Source organism: Cetorhinus maximus, unplaced genomic scaffold (assembly GCF_964194155.1).
Source record: "Cetorhinus maximus unplaced genomic scaffold, sCetMax3.hap1.1 HAP1_SCAFFOLD_2481, whole genome shotgun sequence".
Classification (NCBI taxonomy): domain Eukaryota; kingdom Metazoa; phylum Chordata; class Chondrichthyes; order Lamniformes; family Cetorhinidae; genus Cetorhinus; species Cetorhinus maximus.
In genome coordinates, this window is record NW_027598419.1 from 22,919 (window position 1) to 44,373 (window position 21,455).

Consider the following 21,455-nt stretch of genomic DNA (forward strand, 5'->3'; position numbering starts at 1 on the left):
AGATACAGAGTAAAGCTCCCTCTACACTGTCCCCATCAAACACTCCCAGGACAGGTACAGCACGGGGTTAGATACAGAGTAAAGCTCCCTCTACACTGTCCCCATCAAACACTCCCAGGACAGGTACAGCTTGGGGTTAGATACTGAGTAAAGCTCCCTCTACACTGTCCCCATCAAACACTCCCAGGACAGGTACAGCACAGGGTTAGATACAGAGTAAAGCTCCCTCTACACTGTCCCCATCAAACACTCCCAGGACAGGTACAGCACGGGGTTAGATACTGAGTAAAGCTCCCTCTACACTGTCCCCATCAAACACTCCCAGGACAGGTACAGCACGGGGTTAGATACAGAGTAAAGCTCCATCTACACTGTCCCCATCAAACACTCCCAGGACAGGTACAGCACGGGGTTAGATACAGAGTAAAGCTCCCTCTACACTGTCCCCATCAAACACTCCCAGGACAGGCACAGCATGGGGTTAGATACAGAGTAAAGCTCCCTCTACACCGTCCCCATCAAACACTCCCAGGGCAGGTACAGCACGGGGTTAGATACAGAGTAAAGCTCCCTCTACACTGTCCCCATCAAACACTCCCAGGACAGGTACAGCACGGGGTTAGATACTGAGTAAAGCTCCCTCTACACTGTCCCCATCAAACACTCCCAGGACAGGTACAGCACGGGGTTAGATACAGAGTAAAGCTCCCTCTACACTGTCCCCATCAAACACTCCCAGGACAGGTACAGCACGGGGTTAGATACAGAGTAAAGCTCCCTCTACACTGTCCCCATCAAACACTCCCAGGACAGGTACAGCACGGGGTTAGATACAGAGTAAAGCTCCCTCTACACTGTCCCCATCAAACACTCCCAGGACAGGTACAGCTTGGGGTTAGATACTGAGTAAAGCTCCCTCTACACTGTCCCCATCAAACACTCCCAGGACAGGTACAGCACAGGGTTAGATACAGAGTAAAGCTCCCTCTACACTGTCCCCATCAAACACTCCCAGGACAGGTACAGCACGGGGTTAGATACTGAGTAAAGCTCCCTCTACACTGTCCCCATCAAACACTCCCAGGACAGGTACAGCACGGGGTTAGATACAGAGTAAAGCTCCATCTACACTGTCCCCATCAAACACTCCCAGGACAGGTACAGCACGGGGTTAGATACAGAGTAAAGCTCCCTCTACACTGTCCCCATCAAACACTCCCAGGACAGGCACAGCATGGGGTTAGATACAGAGTAAAGCTCCCTCTACACCGTCCCCATCAAACACTCCCAGGGCAGGTACAGCACGGGGTTAGATACAGAGTAAAGCTCCCTCTACACTGTCCCCATCAAACACTCCCAGGACAGGTACAGCACGGGGTTAGATACTGAGTAAAGCTCCCTCTACACTGTCCCCATCAAACACTCCCAGGACAGGTACAGCACGGGGTTAGATACAGAGTAAAGCTCCCTCTACACTGTCCCCATCAAACACTCCCAGGACAGGTACAGCACGGGGTTAGATACAGAGTAAAGCTCCCTCTACACTGTCCCCATCAAACACTCCCAGGACAGGCACAGCATGGGGTTAGATACAGAGTAAAGCTCCCTCTACACCGTCCCCATCAAACACTCCCAGGGCAGGTACAGCACGGGGTTAGATACAGAGTAAAGCTCCCTCTACACTGTCCCCATCAAACACTCCCAGGACAGGTACAGCACGGGGTTAGATACAGAGTAAAGCTCCCTCTACACTGTCCCCATCAAACACTCCCAGGACAGGTACAGCACGGGGTTAGATACAGAGTAAAGCTCCCTCTACACTGTCCCCATCAAACACTCCCAGGACAGGTACAGCACGGGGTTAGATACAGAGTAAAGCTCCCTCTACACTGTCCCCATCAAACACTCCCAGGACAGGCACAGCATGGGGTTAGATACAGAGTAAAGCTCCCTCTACACCGTCCCCATCAAACACTCCCAGGGCAGGTACAGCACGGGGTTAGATACAGAGTAAAGCTCCCTCTACACTGTCCCCATCAAACACTCCCAGGACAGGTACAGCACGGGGTTAGATACAGAGTAAAGCTCCCTCTACACCGTCCCCATCAAACACTCCCAGGGCAGGTACAGCACGGGGTTAGATACAGAGTAAAGCTCCCTCTACACTGTCCCCATCAAACACTCCCAGGACAGGTACAGCACGGGGTTAGATACAGAGTAAAGCTCCCTCTACACTGTCCCCATCAAACACTCCCAGGACAGGTACAGCACGGGGTTAGATACACAGTAAAGCTCCCTCTACACCGTCCCCATCAAACACTCCCAGGACAGGTACAGCACGGGGTTAGATACAGAGTAAAGCTCCCTCTACACTGTCCCCATCAAACACTCCCAGGACAGGTACAGCACGGGGTTAGATACAGAGTAAAGCTCCCTCTACACTGTCCCCATCAAACACTCCCAGGACAGGTACAGCACGGGGTTAGATACACAGTAAAGCTCCCTCTACACTGTCCCCATCAAACACTCCCAGGACAGGTACAGCACGGGGTTAGATACAGAGTAAAGCTCCCTCTACACCGTCCCCATCAAACACTCCCAGGACAGGTACAGCACGGGGTTAGATACAGAGTAAAGCTCCCTCTACACTGTCCCCATCAAACACTGGCCAATGGCAGGGATATTGGAGGTCATGTGGTCAATCCAGCCGGTCAGTGGGAGCTGGCAGCATGTCCACTGCTTCCTGCTGGGGGATTGGACATGGGATTTGGGGGCAATCCCTTGGTTCAACCGCCCCATCCCCACCCCCCACCAGCGGACACACTCACACACTCTCTCACACCCACACTCACACACACTCTCAGACACACTCACACACTCTCTCACACCCACACACTCTCTCACACCCACACTCTCACACACTCTCAGACACACTCACACACTCTCACTCACACACACTCACACACACTCACACACTCTCACTCACACACACTCACACACACACACACACTCTCACTCACACACACACTCAGACACACACACTCTCAGACACACACACTCTCAGACACACACACTCTCACACCCACACTCTCACACCCACACTCAGACACACTCACACACTCTCTCACTCTAACTCACTCACAGACACACTCACACACTCTCACTCACACACACTCACAGACACTCTCACACACTCACACACTCTCACTCACACACACTCACAGACACACTCACACACTCTCTCACACCCACACACACATACTCACAGACACACACACACACTCTCACTCACACACACTCACACACACACACTCACAGACACACTCACACACACACACTCACTCACACACACACACTCACACACACTCACACACACACACTCACAGACACACTCACACACTCTCACACACACACACACTCACAGACACTCTCACACACACACACACTCTCACTCACACACACTCTCAGACACACTCACACACTCTCTCACACCCACACTCACAGACACTCTCACACACACACACTCTCTCACACCCACACACTCTCTCACACTCTCAGACACACTCACACACTCTCACTCACACACACTCACACACACTCACACACTCTCACTCACACACACTCACACACACACACACACTCACACACACACACACACTCAGACACACACACTCTCAGACACACACACTCTCAGACACACACACTCTCACACCCACACTCTCACACCCACACTCAGACACACTCACACACTCTCTCACTCTAACTCACTCACAGACACACTCACACACTCTCACTCACACACACTCACAGACACTCTCACACACTCACACACTCTCACTCACACACACTCACAGACACACTCACACACTCTCTCACACCCACACACACATACTCACAGACACACACACACACTCTCACTCACACACACTCACACACACACACTCACAGACACACTCACACACACACACACACTCACACACACACACTCACAGACACACTCACACACTCTCACACACACACACACTCACAGACACTCTCACACACACACACACTCTCACTCACACACACTCACAGACACACTCACACACTCTCTCACACCCACACACACTCACAGACACACTCACACACTCTCACTCACACACACTCACAGACACTCTCTCACACACACACACTCACAGACACACTCACACACACACACTCACAGACACTCTCACACACACACACACTCTCACTCACACACACTCACAGACACACTCACACACTCTCTCACACCCACACACACTCACAGACACACTCACACACTCTCACTCACACACACTCACAGACACTCTCTCACACACACACACTCACAGACACACTCACACACACTCTCTCACTCTAACTCACTCACAGACACACACACACACACACTCAGACACACACACACTCAGACACACACACTCTCAGACACACACACTCTCACACCCACACTCTCAGACACACTCACACACTCTCTCACTCTAACTCACTCTCAGACACACTCACACACTCTCTCACTCTAACTCACTCTCAGACACACTCACACACTCTCTCACTCTAACTCACACACACACACACACTCAGACACACACACTCTCAGACACACACACTCTCAGACACACACACTCTCACACCCACACTCTCAGACACACACACACTCTCTCACTCTAACTCACTCACAGACACACTCACACACACACACACTCACAGACACACACACACTCTCACACTCACACACCCACACACACTCTCACACTCAGACACACTCTCACACACACACACTCTCTCACACCCACACTCACACACACTCACACACACACACTCTCACAGACACACTCTCACAGACACACTCACACACACACTCTCACAGACACACTCACACACACTCACACTCTCTCACACAGACACACTCTCTCTCTCACAGACACACTCACACACTCTCTCACACACACACACACACACTCTCTCACACAGACACACTCCCAAACACACTCTCACACACTCTCACACAGACACACTCAGACACACTCACACTCTCTCTCACACACACTGACAGACACACTCTCTCACACACACTCTCACAGACACACTCTCTCTCTCACACACACACACTCTCTCTCACACAGACACACTGACAGACACACTCTCTCACACAGACACACTCACAGACACACTCTCTCTCACAGACACACTCACACATGCTCTCTCTCTCACATACACATACACTCACCCATACACACACACAGACACACGTACACACAGACACTCTCACACATACACACACTTTCTCACACGCACACGCTCACATGCACACACACACACACACACATTCTCTCACACACATGCTCACACATACTTACACACACATGCTCACACATACTTACACACACACACACACACTCATGCTCACACATTCTCACACTCTCACAAATACGCACTCTCACATATACTCACACACACTTACACATGCTCACACACTTACACACACTCACACACATGCTCTCTCTCTCACATACAGACACACACACACATGCTCTCTCTCACACACACTCACACACACACTTACACACTCCCTCACACACACACACTCCCTCACACACACACACACACACTCGTGTACACACACACTTACACATTCTTGCAGATATTCGCAGACATACTCTCACATACACACTTACACATGCTCACACACACACACTAACACACTCGCCTACATACACTTACACACTCGTACACACACACACACACACTTATACACGCACTCACACACACTTACTCACTGACACACACACATATGCGCACACATACTCAAACACGCATTTACACACACTCACACACACTTACACTTACACACTCTCTCACGCACACACACTCATTCGCGCACACACACACACACATATGCTCACTCACATGTACCAACACCCAGGAAGAAACCAGCAGCCTGTCAGCTCTCGGCCTGGTCCTAGGCCTAGTCCAAGGCCTCTGGCTCTCAGTTTGAGGCTGAGGTGCAGCTGGTCCGGCATAAAATCAGAATGAGACAAGACGAATTGGGGTTAAAAGGAATTATACTGAAATATACAGGCAGATACAAAAAAGAAAGATCTCCATTAGGCATGAACAGACAACTAGAGCCTCAACTGGAACAACTACAAAACATTAAAGGGGAGGGAGGGGTGGCTGAGTGCGCGGCCCCTTTAACTCAGTGGAAGGCCGAAGGCTTGCTGGAGGGTGACGTTTCAGAGCTTAGTGAATCAATAAATAATTTACAAATGAAACTGGATTTAAATATAACATACACGTCAAAGTTCAGTTCCTCAGTTTTTGTATTATTCCTCCGGCCTTGTGTTTCAGGCCTCAGTTGGCCGTTGCTAAGGCCCCACTTCAATGCGATAGGCCTCCGCCACTCCCTCAGATGTGGCCAGTGTAGTGGTGCAAATCATAGAACATTTAATGCCTTTGTTAATGAAGGATGTGAATGTGGTCCCTGAGAAAATGTCGGATGGAGTAAATGCTAGTCTATAATTCATGAAATATATAGGATCCACTGACTGATTGCTCATCATTAGAGCACTTCCCTAAAAGCAGCTTTCATTAAAAGGACAGATACTGTGTTGCTCTGTTGGTTACGTTAGTGCTAATAAGATCCCACTCAGTCTAGATACAGCTTGGGGTTAGATACAGAGCAAAGCTCCCTCTACACTGTCCCCATCAAACACTCCCAGGACAGGTACAGCACGGGGTTAGATACAGAGTAAAGCTCCCTCTACACTATCCCCATCAAACACTCCCAGGGCAGGTACAGCACGGGGTTAGTTACAGAGTAAAGCCCCCTCTACACTGTCCCCATCAAACACTCCCAGGGCAGGTACAGCACGGGGTTAGTTACAGAGTAAAGCCCCCTCTACACTGTCCCCATCAAACACTCCCAGGACAGGTACAGCACGGGGTTAGATACAGAGTAAAGCTCCCTCTACACTATCCCCATCAAACACTCCCAGGGCAGGTACAGCACGGGGTTAGTTACAGAGTAAAGCCCCCTCTACACTGTCCCCATCAAACACTCCCAGGGCAGGTACAGCACGGGGTTAGTTACAGAGTAAAGCCCCCTCTACACTGTCCCCATCAAACACTCCCAGGACAGGTACAGCACGGGGTTAGATACAGAGTAAAGCTCCCTCTACACCGTCCCCATCAAACACTCCCAGGACAGGTACAGCACGGGGTTAGATACAGAGTAAAGCTCCCTCTACACTGTCCCCATCAAACACTCCCAGGACAGGTACAGCACGGGGTTCACTAATTATATATATTTAACGGATTGACATGCATTGTAAACAAACTGGGTGCCTGGCTGCTACTAACATGGAGCCTAAATCTAGGCCCAACCACATATATAATGGCAACTCCTTCCTGACCCTATTTACTTCAAATCTAGGCCCAAACTGGCACGTCCATGATACAACTCCTTCTTTACCCTGCTGAAGCTACAAATGTCGGCCGAATTTAGCACAGAGCGATGGCAACTCCTTACCCTCTTGCGATGAAGCCTCTAATATAGGCCTGACTTGCACATCACGATGGCTGCTGACCCTTGCCCTACTGGAAGCCTCAAATCTATAGGCCCAACCCGGCATATCGCGTGACAACTCTTTCCTTGCCCTGTTGACGTTAGGCCTCAAATCTAGGCCGGAACGGCACGTCATGATCGCGATCTAACTCCTTCGTGATCATCTCGGCTCGGGACCTCAAACCCTAGGCCCGAACCCGTCACACTGGTGGCTGCGTACCTGCCCTCACCCGATCCCTGAACCGCACAAAGAGATCGAGCGCCGACACCGGATCCCCTGAATCGCCTCAAGGGATCGAGTGCAGACCGCTCGGTGGTACCGGGCGGTGGAGTAAACAAAAGTGAACTGTGCGTTTATAATGTCAACATGCAGATGCTCTCCAGTCTTGAGGTTGGGGGTTTGTCTGACAGTTGAGTAGAGAGGAGGTTTTTTCACTCTCTCTCCCCCTTCCCCCACCCCTGCTGTTGCTGTGTCACTTCTCAGGGGATCAGCAAGTTCTCCGCTATTCTCTCAAAAAGGCCGACGAGAATTACGCCTCACCCAAAACGCCGAACGTTACGAGCCGGAGGTTTTTAAAAAAAACAGATGAAAACGTTCATTTTGGGGGGGGGACAGTTTATTCGGAGAAGCCAAGGGTGGGGGGTGTCGTCACGGAAACAGAACGCCAAGTCCAACCCGTTCCAATGATGGAGGCCGAGGACAAGATGGCCGCCTCCTTCCGGGCCTTTGTGGAGGGGTTTAGGGGTGGTGGGGGGGGTCGAAAGGTCAGCGTCTGATCGGCCTTCGCTGTCAACGCGAACGGCCGGCCCATCGTCCATCCTCGGCCCATCGTCCATCCTGGAGAGCCAAGGGCCCAAGTTCAATGTCTTTTATGTCTCTTGAGCCTGAGGCCTTGTCTGTGGTTCCCCTTGACACCCACCAGCCTCCCCTCAACACCTTCCCCCCCCACCCCCCACCCCCTACAACTCCCTGGAGTGATCGTGGTGGGGAGAGAGGGCACAAGAATTCAAGGTGGACCCTTTCTCTCCCCATCCCACCCCAACCCCCCCTTCAATGTCTTTTATGTCTCTTGAGCCTGAGGCCTTGTCTGTGGTTCCCCTTGACACCCACCGGCCTCCCCCCACCCCCTACAACTCCCTGGGGCGATCGTGGTGGGGAGAGAGGGCACAAGAATTCAAGGTGGACCCTTTCCCTTCCCATCCCACCCCAACGCCCACCCCCCCCACCTAAGGCTAGAAGGTCCAACTGGGCTTCTAAATTTGGGCCGGTTAGAAGCCTGGGGCCTTGTGTCCAATTGACTGCTGAGGCAGTCGTGGTCTTTACGTTCCCCGGTCGCGCTCAGGCTGGGATGTCGTTACCTTGGCAACACTGAAAGGTCAAAGGGGAAAAGCAGGAAGGGATTCACGAATCCACAACTCGGGATAAACCTCTTTGATGACTTGGGGGAGCCTAACCCTCCCCCGCCCGGCCAAAGTTCGGTGCTCTGATGCTGCAATGGTTCTAGCCTGAGTCAGGAGTTGGCTGACTCAGCCCAACCGTGCTCCCTGCCCCTTTAAGGGGCAGACGGAGGAGTGCGCCACTTCTATCTAGGAGGGGGGGCGGTGTGGAGAGGGGGTGGTCTGCGATTTTTCAACTCAGGCCTTCGTCAGGCCATAAACGAAGAGCCAGCTTAGAGACTGTGGGAGGCCTCGCTGTTTGGCCTGTGTGTGGGCTGGGGGGTGCTGAGGCCAATTTGTAGCACCAGGAACGTGGGCTGAGGGGACGGAGCTCGGTGTGGGGGGGAGGTGGGGGGAAGCGGGTAGAGGATCAAGCCAGCCTATCACATGTCAGGGGGGAGATGGTGGGGGAACTTGCAGAGAGCCGGACTAAATCAGGGGGGAGCGGTGAGGAGGGCCAGGTACGAACAGGCAATGAGTGGGTGAGGGGAGGACGTAGCCTTGGTGCCCTGGGTATGTTCTTCCTACCCTCAGGATGTGTGGGCTGGTGCTAGGGGTCTCGGAGGTGGGCCCTGATGTCTCAAATGCCAAGCAGTGAGGGTGTGGGGGGTGGGGGAGAGTGGGTGGGCCTGGGGTGTGAGGGGTTTTTACACCTGGCAGTCTCAATGCCCTAGCAGGTAGGCCCCCCCCTACCCTCAACCCTTCGGCAATTGACACCCAGGGAGTATCAGTAGGCCACATAACCATCCCTGTGACCAGTCCTCCGAGGCCAAGCCTCATTCAGGCCTCAGAACGGCCAAATGGCCAGGCCAGCTTGGAGGCCTAAGTCACTAGGCCTCAGAGGCCCAAGTGACCAGGCTTCAGAACTCCCAAGTGACCAGGCTTCAGAGTCCCAAAGTGACCAGGCCTCAGAATTCCCAAGTGACCAGGCTTCAGAGTTCCAAAGTGACCAGGCCTCAGAAATCCCAAGTGACCAGGCCTCGGAGGCCCAAGTGGCCAGGCTTCAGAGTTCCAAAGTGACCAGGCCTCAGAAATCCCAAGTGACCAGGCCTCGGAGGCCCAAGTGGCCAGGCTTCAGAGTTCCAAAGTGACCAGGCCTCAGAACTCCCAAGTGACCAGGCCTCAGAACTCCCAAGTGACCAGGCCTCAGGGGCCCAAGTGGCCAGGCTTCACGCCTGAGCGACGAGGGCCAAAAGACCGAGCCTCAGAGTCCCAACTGTAAACTGGCCTCAGAAATCCCATGTGACCAGGCCTCGGAGCCCCCATGTGACCAGGCCTCAGAACCCATTTATATGACAATACGCCTCCAGGGAGGAGAGAATGACGTAGGTCAACCAGAGAGTCATAAAGAAGCAGGCAGTGATGATCTTGCCGACCCTCGAGCCTCCGAGTTCACCTCCAACCTCTGGCCGGCGGCGATACATCAAGATGGCGATGGCGACGAAGGCGAATATGGTGAAGATGGTGACAGAGAAAGCCAGGTTGCCCGGGTTCACCTGGAACTTCTTGCCCTTGCTGGCCCAGTAGATGGCGGACATGGACCAGGCCACTCCAATCCCCAGGAAGACGTTGACGGCATTACTCCCGGTGACGTTCCCGATGGAGGCGTCAGCGTACTGATCCTGGATGGCGGCCACCTTGCTAGCGAACATGTCTGTCCGGAGGAGGGGGAGAGAGAGAGAGAGAGAGAGCGAGAGTGTTAGAGACTGGAGGCCCCCATCGTGGACAGGGATTTCTTCCTCTGTCACAGCTCCAGCGCAGGGAAGGTTAAGGGGACATTTAATGGAGGCGCTTTGGGAAGAGCTGCCTGAAAGGGCGGCGGGAGCAGATCCAATAGGAACTTTCAAACTGGGGGAGTCAGATAAATACTCAAAAAGGAAACATTTGCAGGACTGTGGGGGAGAGAGGGGGGGGTAGTGGGGCTAATTTGATAGATCATTCAAGGGGCCAGCACAGACTCGATGGGCTGAATGGCCTCCTCCTGTGCTGCAAGATACAACTGGAAGCCTTCAGTGTTTAGACTTGAGCGTGTCAATCAAGTCAGAGGCTGGTCAAACACCAGGAAAGTAAATTGGGGCTTGTTGGAAAGTACATAGCAGGCAGATAGAGTGGAATATCTCAAAGGGTCAAACATGGCAGCGGCCAAGAGGCCATGGTGTTCTAAGACAGGGTAGGGGCTGCAGGAGGTGTGGGGTCTCTCCTGAGCTGGGAATGTCCTCCATGCTCGGAGAGCTCAGCTCCGAGCACAGTTCCGGGATTCGCTGCTGATCACTGTCCCTCAGGAAGGAGAAGGCAGCAGTGCCCAGACATGCCCACGCTCACACAGGGACGCTTCTGTGGGTCCAGCACAGCCTGTGGATCAGGGTTCAGTGCTTTTGGCCATTGGCGGGGCTCTTGGTGGGTACATCGCTCCCTCCCGTTCGCCCGCCTTCAGGTAAGGAGGTCCTGGGTTCAAGCGAGGGAGAATCAAGGCCCAGATCCAGGCAGACAACCCCAGGGTCATGACAGAGGGAGTGCCGCGCTGTCGGAGGGTCAGTGCTGAGGGAGCGCTGCGCTGTCGGAGGGTCAGTGCTGAGGGAGCGCCGTGCTGTCGGAAGGTCAGTGCTGGGGGAGCGCCGCACTGTCGGAGGGTCAGTGCTGAGGGAGCGCCGCACTGTCCGAGGGTCAGTACTGAGGGAGCGCCGCACTGTCGGAGGGTCAGTGCTGAGGGAGCGCCGCACTGTCGGAGGGTCAGCGCTGAGCGAGCGCCGCACTGTCGGAGGGTCAATGCTGAGGGAGCACCGCACTGTCGGAGGGTCGGTGCTGAGGGAGCGCCGCACTGTCGGAGGGTCGGTGCTGAGGGAGCGCCGCACTGTCGGAGGGTCAGTACTGAGGGAGCGCCGCACTGTCGGAGGGTCAGTGCCGAGGGAGAGCCGCAATGTTGGAGGGTCAGTGCTGAGGGAGTGCCGCACTGTCGGAGGGTCAGTGCTGAGGGAGTGCCGCACTGTCGGAGGGTCAGTGCTGAGGGAGTGCCGCACTGTCGGAGGGTCAGTACTGAGGGAAAGTGCGTCAGGGAATTTGCACAGATGACGCTCCTGTGGTGTGGAGTTTGGGGAGAGGCGGAGACTCTGTTCCTCACCTGGAACGGAGGTCCCGAGCGCCACAAAGACGATGGCGGTGACGGTGTTCCTCAGACCCACTGTGCAGCCGAAATGTGTGGCCAGGTCCCCAGTTACAGCGGTGAGTAAACCAATCAACACGATGGAGACTGCAAAACAGGCCCAGCCATTCCAGTACTCTGTCGGAGGGACAAACGCAAAGAGAACTTTCCAGAACACTGTCAGGAAATGCATGATGTAATCGAAGCAGGAGGGCAGGCGTTCTTCACTCGTACCCTCATCATCATCATCCTCACCTGTAAGGGAAACAGGTACAGCACGGGGTTAGATACAGAGTAAAGCTCCCTCTACACTGTCCCCATCAAACACTCCCAGGGCAGGTACAGCACGGGGTTAGATACAGAGTAAAGCTCCCTCTACACTGTCCCCATCAAACACTCCCAGGACAGGTACAGCACGGGGTTAGATACAGAGTAAAGCTCCCTCTACACCGTCCCCATCAAACACTCCCAGGACAGGTACAGCACGGGGTTCGATACAGAGTAAAGCTCCCTCTACACCGTCCCCATCAAACACTCCCAGGACAGGTACAGCACGGGGTTAGATACAGAGTAAAGCTCCCTCTACACTGTCCCCATCAAACACTCCCAGGACAGGTACAGCACGGGGTTAGATACAGAGTAAAGCTCCCTCTACACCGTCCCCATCAAACACTCGCAGGACAGGTACAGCACGGGGTTCGATACAGAGTAAAGCTCCCTCTACACTGTCCCCATCAAACACTCCCAGGACAGGTACAGCACTGGGTGTTGAGTGAATATAAAATTGAAACCTGCTCTCTGTCAGGGACAGGCTGGGGGCAGTGAAATGCTGCTCTGTGCTGGGCAGAGCTGTCAATAATGCAATGAGGCAGTGCTGAATGAGCTCTGCTCTTTAGCTGAGCTGTCATGGTGATACTTAATCTTTCTGAGCTCAATCGGCTCTCTAATTCAGTAATTATATTCGTTTAATTTTGCTAATGGCTGGAACACGTGGCAGTGACAAAGAATATCAGCATAACACCCGGACTGAGTTACTGATTGAAACTGTACCATCTGCCTCTGAATGACCTGATCCAGCTCCCGAAAATGATGGAGGGGGTTTCGATAGGGTCGACGTAGAGAAGTTGTTTCCCCTTGTTAGTGGGGAGGGAGGAGAGACCAGAACTAGGAGCCCATCGATATGAGATAGTCACTAATAAATCTGATCGGGAATTCAGGAGAAACTCCTTCACCCAGAGAGTGGGGAGAATGTGGGACTCACCCCACAGGGAGTGGGGAGAATGTGGGACTCGCTCCCAGGGGGAGTGGGGAGAATGTGGGACTCGCTCCCACGGGGAGTGGGGAGAATGTGGGACTCGCTCCCACGGGGAGCGGGGAGAATGTGGGACTCGCTCCCACGGGGAGTGGGGAGAATGTGGGACTCGCTCCCACGGGGAGTGGGGAGAATGTGGGACTCGCTCCCACGGGGAGTGGGGAGAATGTGGGACTCGCTCCCACGGGGAGCGGGGAGAATGTGGGACTCGCTCCCACAGGGAGTGGTCGAGGTGAATAGTATCGATACATTTAAGGGGGAAGCTGGATAAACACATGAGGAAGAAAGGAATAGAAGGATATGGTGATGGGGGGAGATGGAGAGGGGGGGGTGGGAGGAGGCTCGTGTGGGGCAGAAACACCGGCAGATGGGCTGAATGGCCTGTTTCAGTCCCTGGACTGAGTACATTCCCTCACCATTGACTTAGTCAGTTCCAGACCTCTTGATCATCCCCCGATTCCCCATCGCTCCACCATTGGCGGCCGTGCCTTCAGCTGCCTGCGGCCCTGAGCTCTGGAATTCCCTCCCTAAACCTCTCCACCTCTCCCTCTCTCTCTTTCTCTCTCTGTCTCCCTCTCTCCCTCTATCTCCCTCCCTTTCTCTCTCTCTCTGCCTTTCTCTCTCTCTGTCTCTCTCTCTCTGTCTGTCTCTCTCTGTCTGTGTCTGTCTCTCTCTCTCTCTGCCTCTCTCTCTCTCTCTGCCTTTCTCTCTCTCTGTCTCTCTCTCTCTGCCTCTATCTCTCTCTGCCTCTCTCTCTCTCTGCCTCTCTCTCTCTCTCTCTCTCTCCTCCTTTCAGACGCTCCTTAAAACCGACCTCTCTGACCGAGCTTTGGGTCCCCTGTCCCTCAATATCTCCGTATGTGGCTCGGGGTCCGATTCTGCCTGGTTGACGCTCCTTGGGGGTGCTGAGGTCACCCTATACAAGCGGGCTGTGGCCCAGAACCTTCCGAGGCAGGTGCCAGAATGCAGGTGGGAGGGGAAACCCCGAGTCAGGCACAAAAAAAAAACTTGGCATTGCCCTTTTAAATCTGCCGCTGGGTGCTGTGGGGCCCACCATCTCGTTTTCCAGGCTTCAGTTGAGGAAGGGATGGGGAGTTAGTCTGTGCCCTCCGGGCAGAGGCGATCTGACAGCGTCTCGGGTTTCCTGTCACAGATGGTGAAGGCACTTTATCTTCATTGGTAATGAGGTAATAAGTGACTCCTGTCTCAGTTTCTCTCCCCCCCTCAAACACTCTCTCCCCTCCTCAGCTCCCGGCCGACTGGCCCCCACTCATTTCCCTCTCGTTTGGGCCATCCTGTGGCTGTATAAAAACGCCCGAACGGGTAACACTGTCAGGGCGGAGAGGGGAGCAGGGCGGGATCCTGGGTGGAATAGCTGCCTCACTTGAGCCCGGAGCAGGCATGATGGGCTGAATGGCCTCTCCTGCCCCCTCTCCCCCCCACCCCCCGTGTCATTCAGTCAGCAGGGCCTACGCGTTCTATTTCCAGTGTCGTTTCTCTCCTCCCCTCCTGGCTAACCCCACCAGCGAATGGAGATTTCGGATCAGGCTGCGCCGCCTCACTGAGTCGAATAGCCCGCCCCCATTCCCCACCCCGGCTAATCCCACCAGTGAATGGAGATTTCGGATCAGGCTGCGCCACCTCACTGAGTCGAATAGCCCGCCCATTTCCCTCCCCACCTCCCCCACCCATGCTCTCCAGCTGAAGGGATTGGGGGAGCGTGGGGGGGGCGTGCATTCCCCTGAAGGAATGCGAAGGGGCCGATACTGCCCCCTGGAGACACCCCTGATCACAAACAAACACCCCGCCCCCACCCCCCACCTCCCCGTGCCCCCCCGCACCCCCACTCGCTCGCAGGGAGGTGTGTGATGAGGAGGAGAGTCTTGGCTAGGTTTACAGACCCTGCACCGCAGCAGAGGGGCGGCACATGAAACTAGAACAGTGCGGTATGGGTGGGGGCTTGGGGGCCCTCTCCTAATCGCCATCGGGGGACCAGTTCCACCAACTGCCGCACGAGGCCCCATGCAGTCGAATAGCTGCCCAGTCTCGCTCCGGAGAAAGGTTGTTCGGGGCGGGGGGAGGGGTGGACTTGTGGAAGGGATGGACAGCCGGCAAGGACATTGAACCCGGTTATCCCACTCCGGCAGGGGCTTGGAGTGTGCGGGGAGGAGGCTGGTGTTCGGGGGGCAATGGTGGGCAGTAAAAACACTAGATCCTTCCAGAAGCTTTGCTGTCACTCGATCCCGGTCCACGGCCCAGTCTCTCTCTCTCTCCAACAGCTGCTGTCTAGTGAAGTGTTAACTTAGCCAGAGCAGCAATTACTTGGCTGCACTAACAGCGTGACACTAAATCCTGTGTCCGGACAATTAAATACTGTGGCCTAGTTGATTACTGGGCCCAAATTGAAGCCTGGGGGTGGCTGGGGGGAGAGGACTGGGTTTAATTTGATTCTTGAGCCAGTTTGCGGTGGGATATGGAGCCAAGACGGGCAAATGGGGTTAAGATACGGATCAGCCACGATCTTGTTGAGGGGCTGAAAGGCCTCGTCCTGCCCCTCGTCAACAGCCCCCAACCGCTTGACCAAAACAAAAAATAAACAGAAGCCCCTTTCTTTTAAAATAAAAATAGTTTCGGACGTATAAAGGGGGGGTCAGGAGCATTTTGTCTGGGGCACTTGCCGTTTCAGGATGGCTTAATTTAGAAATTTAGTCATTAGGAGAGGAGGAGGCCGCACTCGGAGCCTGCGACCTTGAGGTGTCGTCAAGGTAACTTGACACTTTCAGGGAAGGGCTGCGGGCGGGCAATTAGCACCCAGGTTATGGGTGACGGTCGCCACTGCAAAAACGGCCTCAGCTGGGTCAAGAATCAAAATAAACCCCCCACCCCACCCCCAGGCTTCAATTTGGGCCCAGTAATCAACTAGGCCGCAGTATTTAATTGTCCGGACACAGGATTTAGTGTCAAGCTGTTAGTGCAGCCAAGTAATTGCTGCTCTGGCTAAGTTAACACTTCACTAGACAGCAGCTGTTGGAGAGAGAGAGAGAGACTGGGCCGTGGAACCGGGATCGAGTGACGGCAAAGCTTCTGGAAGGATCTAGTGTTTTTAATCGCCCACCATTGCCCCCATCACCAGCCTCCACCTCCGCCTCCCATTGAGCTGGCTTTCTGTGGGAGAGAGGGCCCCACTCCCTCGTCCGTCCGGAAGGATTTCCAAACATCCGGCCTGAAGGACCTGGTTCTGGCTTTAAGGTTTGGCCCCCACCCCCACCGCCCCCCTGGTTCTAGACTCGCCACCGACCAGCCGAAGAAGCCTCTCTCTCACCACTCTGGTCGCCACATTCCAGGGAAGGACATCGTTGTTCCGGAGAGAGTGCGGAGGAGATTTACAAGAATGTGGCCAGGCCTGGAGAATTGCGGCGATGAGGGGAGATTGGATGGGCTGGGGGTCCTTTTCCTGAGAACAGAGGAGGCTGAGGGGGTGACCTAATTATGAGGGGCCTAGAGAGGGTGGACAGGAAAGACTTGTTCACCCCACCCTGGCTGAGGGGTCAGTTACCAGGGGGCACAGATTGAAGGTGATTGGTAGAAGGATTAGAGGGGACATGAGGAAAAACCTTTTTCACCCAGAGGGAGGTGGGCGCCTGGAATTCACGGCCTGAGTTGGTGGTTGAGGCTGAAACGCTCAATATTTAAAAGGTACCTGGATCTGCGTCTGGAGCGCTGGAACCTGCAGGGCTACGGACCAGGGACTGGGAAGTGGGGTTAATATGAGCAGCGAGTTCCTTTTTTTCCCTCTTAATTGGCCAGCACAGACACAATGGGCTGAATGGCCTCTTCCTGTGCCATTACGTTTCTGCGGCTCTATCAACTCCAGAAATCCCATCCAAAATTTTTATTTAAATCAATTAAACGAGGACTTGACCCTAAATATTCCGGGGCAAAATTCTCAGTTATCAGAGCAGTGTCCACTCTCATTACTGTGTCAGATGGTGATGGGTTCGTTCCCCATTCCAGAGACCCCTTAATCCAGGCCGTCACTTACCAGTGCCAGTACTGTGGTAACACAGCACTGTCGGAGGGTCAGTGCTGAGGGAGCGCCGCACTGTCGGAGGGTCAGTGCTGAGGGAGCGCCGCACTGTCGGAGCGTCAGTGCTGAGGGAGCGCCGCACTGTTGGAGGGTCAGTGCTGAGGGAGCGCCGCACTGTCGGAGGGTCAGTGCTGAGGGAGCACCGCACTGTCGGAGGTGCTGTCTTTCAGGATGAGACATTAAACCGAGGCCCCGTCTGGCCTCTCGGGTGGGGGTAAAAGATCCCACGGCCACTATTGGAAGAAGAGCAGGGGGGAGTTCTCCCCGGTGTCCTGGGGCCAATATTTATCCCTCACGGGAAGAACAGCACACGGTCATTGTCATGTTGTGGGTTGGTGGGATCCTGCTGTGTGCACCGCACTGGCTCTAACGTGCCTCTGGAGCTCCTGAACTGGATGAGAATTGAATGTCTCTGTCCGGAGTGGTGTAGGGGACAGTTGTTTGTACCCTCTCCACACAGCGCCCAGTTCCCTGGTCCCCCTCGGACACCCTGCCCAGTCAGGATGTGTCAGTATTTACCCGCGCTGACCGTTACAGCATTGACAAACTGCTCTCTCCAGCTGCTGCTGCTCACCACCAGAGCCAGGTTCGTCTTCTTAATCAGCTTGTCGACTGTGTTCTGTGAAAACGAGATGGAGAGTGGGTTAGTCCCATTAGACTGTGAAAAACACACACACAGGAACCTGAGGCCATTCAGCCCCTCTCGAGCCTGTTATACAGGGACCCCAGGCCATTCAGCCCCTCTCAAGCCTGTTATACAGGGACCCCAGGCCATTCAGTCCCATGATCCTGCTACACATGAATTCAAGGCCATTCAGCCCCTCTCAAGCCTGTTATACAGGGACCCCAGGCCATTCAGTCCCATGATCCTGCTACACATGAATTCAAGGCCATTCAGCCCCTCTCAAGCCTGTTATACAGGGACCCCAGGCCATTCAGCCCCTCTTGAGCCTGTTATACAGGAATCCGAGGCCATTGAGCCCCTCTTGAGCCTGTTATACAGGAACCTGAGGCTATTCAGCCCCATGATCCTGCTACACAGGAATTCAAGGCCATTCAGCCCCTCTCGAGCCTGTTATACAGGAACCCAAGGCCATTCAGCCCCTTTCAAACCTGTTATATGGGAACCTGAGGACATTCAGCCCCTCTCAAGCCTGTTATACAGGAACCTGAGGCCATTCAGCCCCATGATCCTACTACACAGGAATTCGAGGCCATTCAGCCTCTCTCAAGCCTGTTACATAAGAACAGCTGGAGGCCATTCAGCCCCTCCTCAAGCCTGTTGGTTGATATAGGGACTGCCTCCCCGCCCGCCCCGGGGAGCTCAGTGAAGTAGCCGCTCCTTTGCGGGCTATTTGACCTAGTGGGGCAGTGCGACTGTGCACGATTCTCCCGACACGAGCCCCGGATGGATTACTCCCCGGCCCCACCACCCCCCGTCACCCAGACACTGGAGTCCTGAAGCTCTCCCCAGAGCCCCCACCACGTACCTCCCCCCATCACCACCTCACTGCCCCCGCAGTCCCCCACCCCGGCCAAGGGGATACATGACAGGGAGACCCTGACCTTAAACTCGTAGGACTCCTCGATGATGATCTCCATCTTGACCGGCTCACCCAGCGATGGGCAGCCCAGCTTGGCGACAGCCTCCTCCTCATCCGGCAGCATGCCCGGCCGATTCTCGTTGGGGTCGCCTGAGGGCAGAGTTCAAGGGTCGCAGGTGAGACACTGGCCAAGGTGGCGAATTCATTCCTGGTCAAGGAGTTTCCCTTTGATGTCTCTCTCACAGGGGACGTGGGCGTCGCTGGACAAGGCCAGCGTTTGTTGCCCACCCCTAATTGCCCCTTCAACTGAGTGTCTCGCTCGGCCATTTCAGGGGGGCAGTTAAGAGCCAACCACGTGTGGCTGTGGGGTCTGGAGTCACGTGTAGGCCCAGACCGGGTAAGGACGGCAGATTTCCCTCCCTAAAGGGGACATTAGTGACCCAGATGGGTCTTTACAACAGTCGATGATAGTTTCATGGTCACCGTCACTGAGACTAGTTTCCAATTCCAGGTTTATTAACTGAATTTAAATTTCTCCGGCTGCCCTGGTGGGGATTTGAACCCCTGCCCCCCAGAGGATTAACCTGGGCCTCTGGGTCACCAGCCCCAGTGACATGACCACTAGGCCGCCCTCTGCCCATGGGGCATTAATCCCCTCCCCACTTGCCCCTCCGTAGTTTGGGGTTGGACCCTTCCTCACAACCTCTCTTGGCAACGTCGTAGGGCAGTGAAAACTTTAGCGTTGCCATGGGGACCGGTCTCACCTACGCAGCCACGGACAAACTAGGAGCAGGGGTAGGCCATTCGGCCCCTCGAGCCTGCTCCGCCATTCTATACGATCGTGGATGATCTGATTGTGGCCTTAACCCCACTTTCCTGTCTGTCCCCCCCCATAACCCTCGACTCCCTCGTCGATCAAAAATCTGTCTAACTCGGCCTTGAATATATTCACTGACCCGGCCTCCGCTGCTCTCTGGGGGGGGAGAATTCCACAGACTGACCACCCTCTGAGAGAGGAAATTCATCCTCATCCCCGTCTTCAATAGGAGACCCCTTATTCTGAAACTGTGCCCCCCACCTTGTTCTAGATACCCCCATGAGGAGGGGAAACATCCTCTCAGCCTCCACCCTGTCAAAACCCCCTCCTCAGGATCTGATATGTTTCAATAAGATCACCTCTCATTCTTCTAAACTCCAATGGGTACAGGGTCCAACCTGCTCAACCTTTCCTCATCAGACAAACCCCCTTCATCCCAGGAACCAGCCGAGTGAACCTTCTCTGAACGGCCTCCAGTGTGAGTCTATCCCCTCCTTAAGTAAGGAGGCCAAGAGTCACCGTGAACAGTAAGTTACATTGCTGTTTGTGGGATCTTGCTGTGCGCAAATGGGCTGCTGAGTTTCCTACATTACAACAGGGACCACACTTCAAAAAATACAGTCCTTCACTGTCGTGTGAAACACTCTGGGACGTCCCGAGGGGGTGACAGGAGCTGGAGAGATGGGGATCTATTGGAAATGAGAATGATAGGCCTCTCCTCCTTCTCCCTGGTAACCCAGGGTCTCAAACCTGTGGAACACGCCCCCTCCCTTCCCAACCGTCCGTGACCCTGGGGAAGGCTTGTCCATTTTTCCTCAGTTTTCCTGTCTTGTACCCTCAGTGCAACCGGTTTGGGTGGTCTATAGGCTTCGGCCTGGTCTTCAACACAACTGGAGCCTCACCTCTTCTCTTCCCAACTTCGACGAGCACGGGGTCACCGAGTTCAACAAAAAAATTCTTGTTCTTCTCATATTCTTCGTCATCGATGATTTGGATTTCAATGACCTGCCTGAAATGGAAAGTGAAGAGAGAGGGTTACACGTCATTTTCAATCCTGGATTTCAACCCCACTCCACAGGCTCGGGCCTCATAATCCAGGTCGACGTTCCCCGGTGCCCGGTACTGAGGGAGCGCCGCACTGTCGGAGGGTCAGTGCTGAGGGAGCGCCGCACTGTCGGAGGGTCAGTACTGAGGGAGCGCCGCACTGTCGGAGGGTCAGTGCTGAGGGTGAGCCGCACTGTCGGAGGGTCAGTGCTGAGGGAGCGCCGCACTGTCGGAGGGTCAGTGCTGAGGGAGCGCCGCACTGTCGGAGGGTCAGTGCTGAGGGAGCGCCGCACTGTCGGAGGGTCAGTGCTGAGGGAGCGCCGCGCTGTCAGAGGGTCAGTACTGAGGGAGCGCCGCACTGTCGGAGGGTCAGTACTGAGGGAGCGCCGCACTGTCGGAGGGTCAGTGCTGAGGGAGCGCTGCACTGTTGGAGGGTCAGTGCTGAGGGAGCGCCGCACTGTCGGAGGGTCAGTACTGAGGGAGCGCCGCA

The 21,455-nt window shown here is 54.6% G+C and overlaps 1 protein-coding gene across 1 annotated transcript; it reads right to left on the reverse strand.

Annotated features, from left to right (window-relative positions):
- Positions 1 to 10,086: 10,086 nt before the first annotated feature.
- LOC144677367 (sodium/calcium exchanger 1-like) lies at positions 10,087 to 20,925 on the reverse strand. The gene is made up of 5 exons (XM_078537504.1): positions 20,824 to 20,925; positions 19,127 to 19,254; positions 18,080 to 18,179; positions 12,141 to 12,416; positions 10,087 to 10,676 (listed from the first exon to the last, which is right to left on the reverse strand). Exons 2-5 carry the CDS (start codon positions 19,226 to 19,228, stop codon positions 10,300 to 10,302), a joined length of 855 nt encoding a protein of 284 aa, XP_078393630.1. The 5' UTR covers positions 19,229 to 19,254; positions 20,824 to 20,925; the 3' UTR covers positions 10,087 to 10,299.
- Positions 20,926 to 21,455: the final 530 nt, after the last annotated feature.

What these genes read in the sequence shown, in the direction of transcription:
- LOC144677367 (XM_078537504.1), bottom strand. Translation starts at nt 19,228, where the DNA reads ATGCTGCCGGATGAGGAGGAGGCTGTCGCCAAGCTGGGCTGCCCATCG. An exon ending in AGGAGTCCTACGAGTTTAAG is followed by an intron (nt 18,180 to 19,126) that starts GTCAGGGTCTCC and finishes TCGTTTTCACAG; the next exon opens with AACACAGTCGACAAGCTGAT. An exon ending in TGCTGTAACGGTCAGCGCGG is followed by an intron (nt 12,417 to 18,079) that starts GTAAATACTGAC and finishes TTTCCCTTACAG; the next exon opens with GTGAGGATGATGATGATGAG.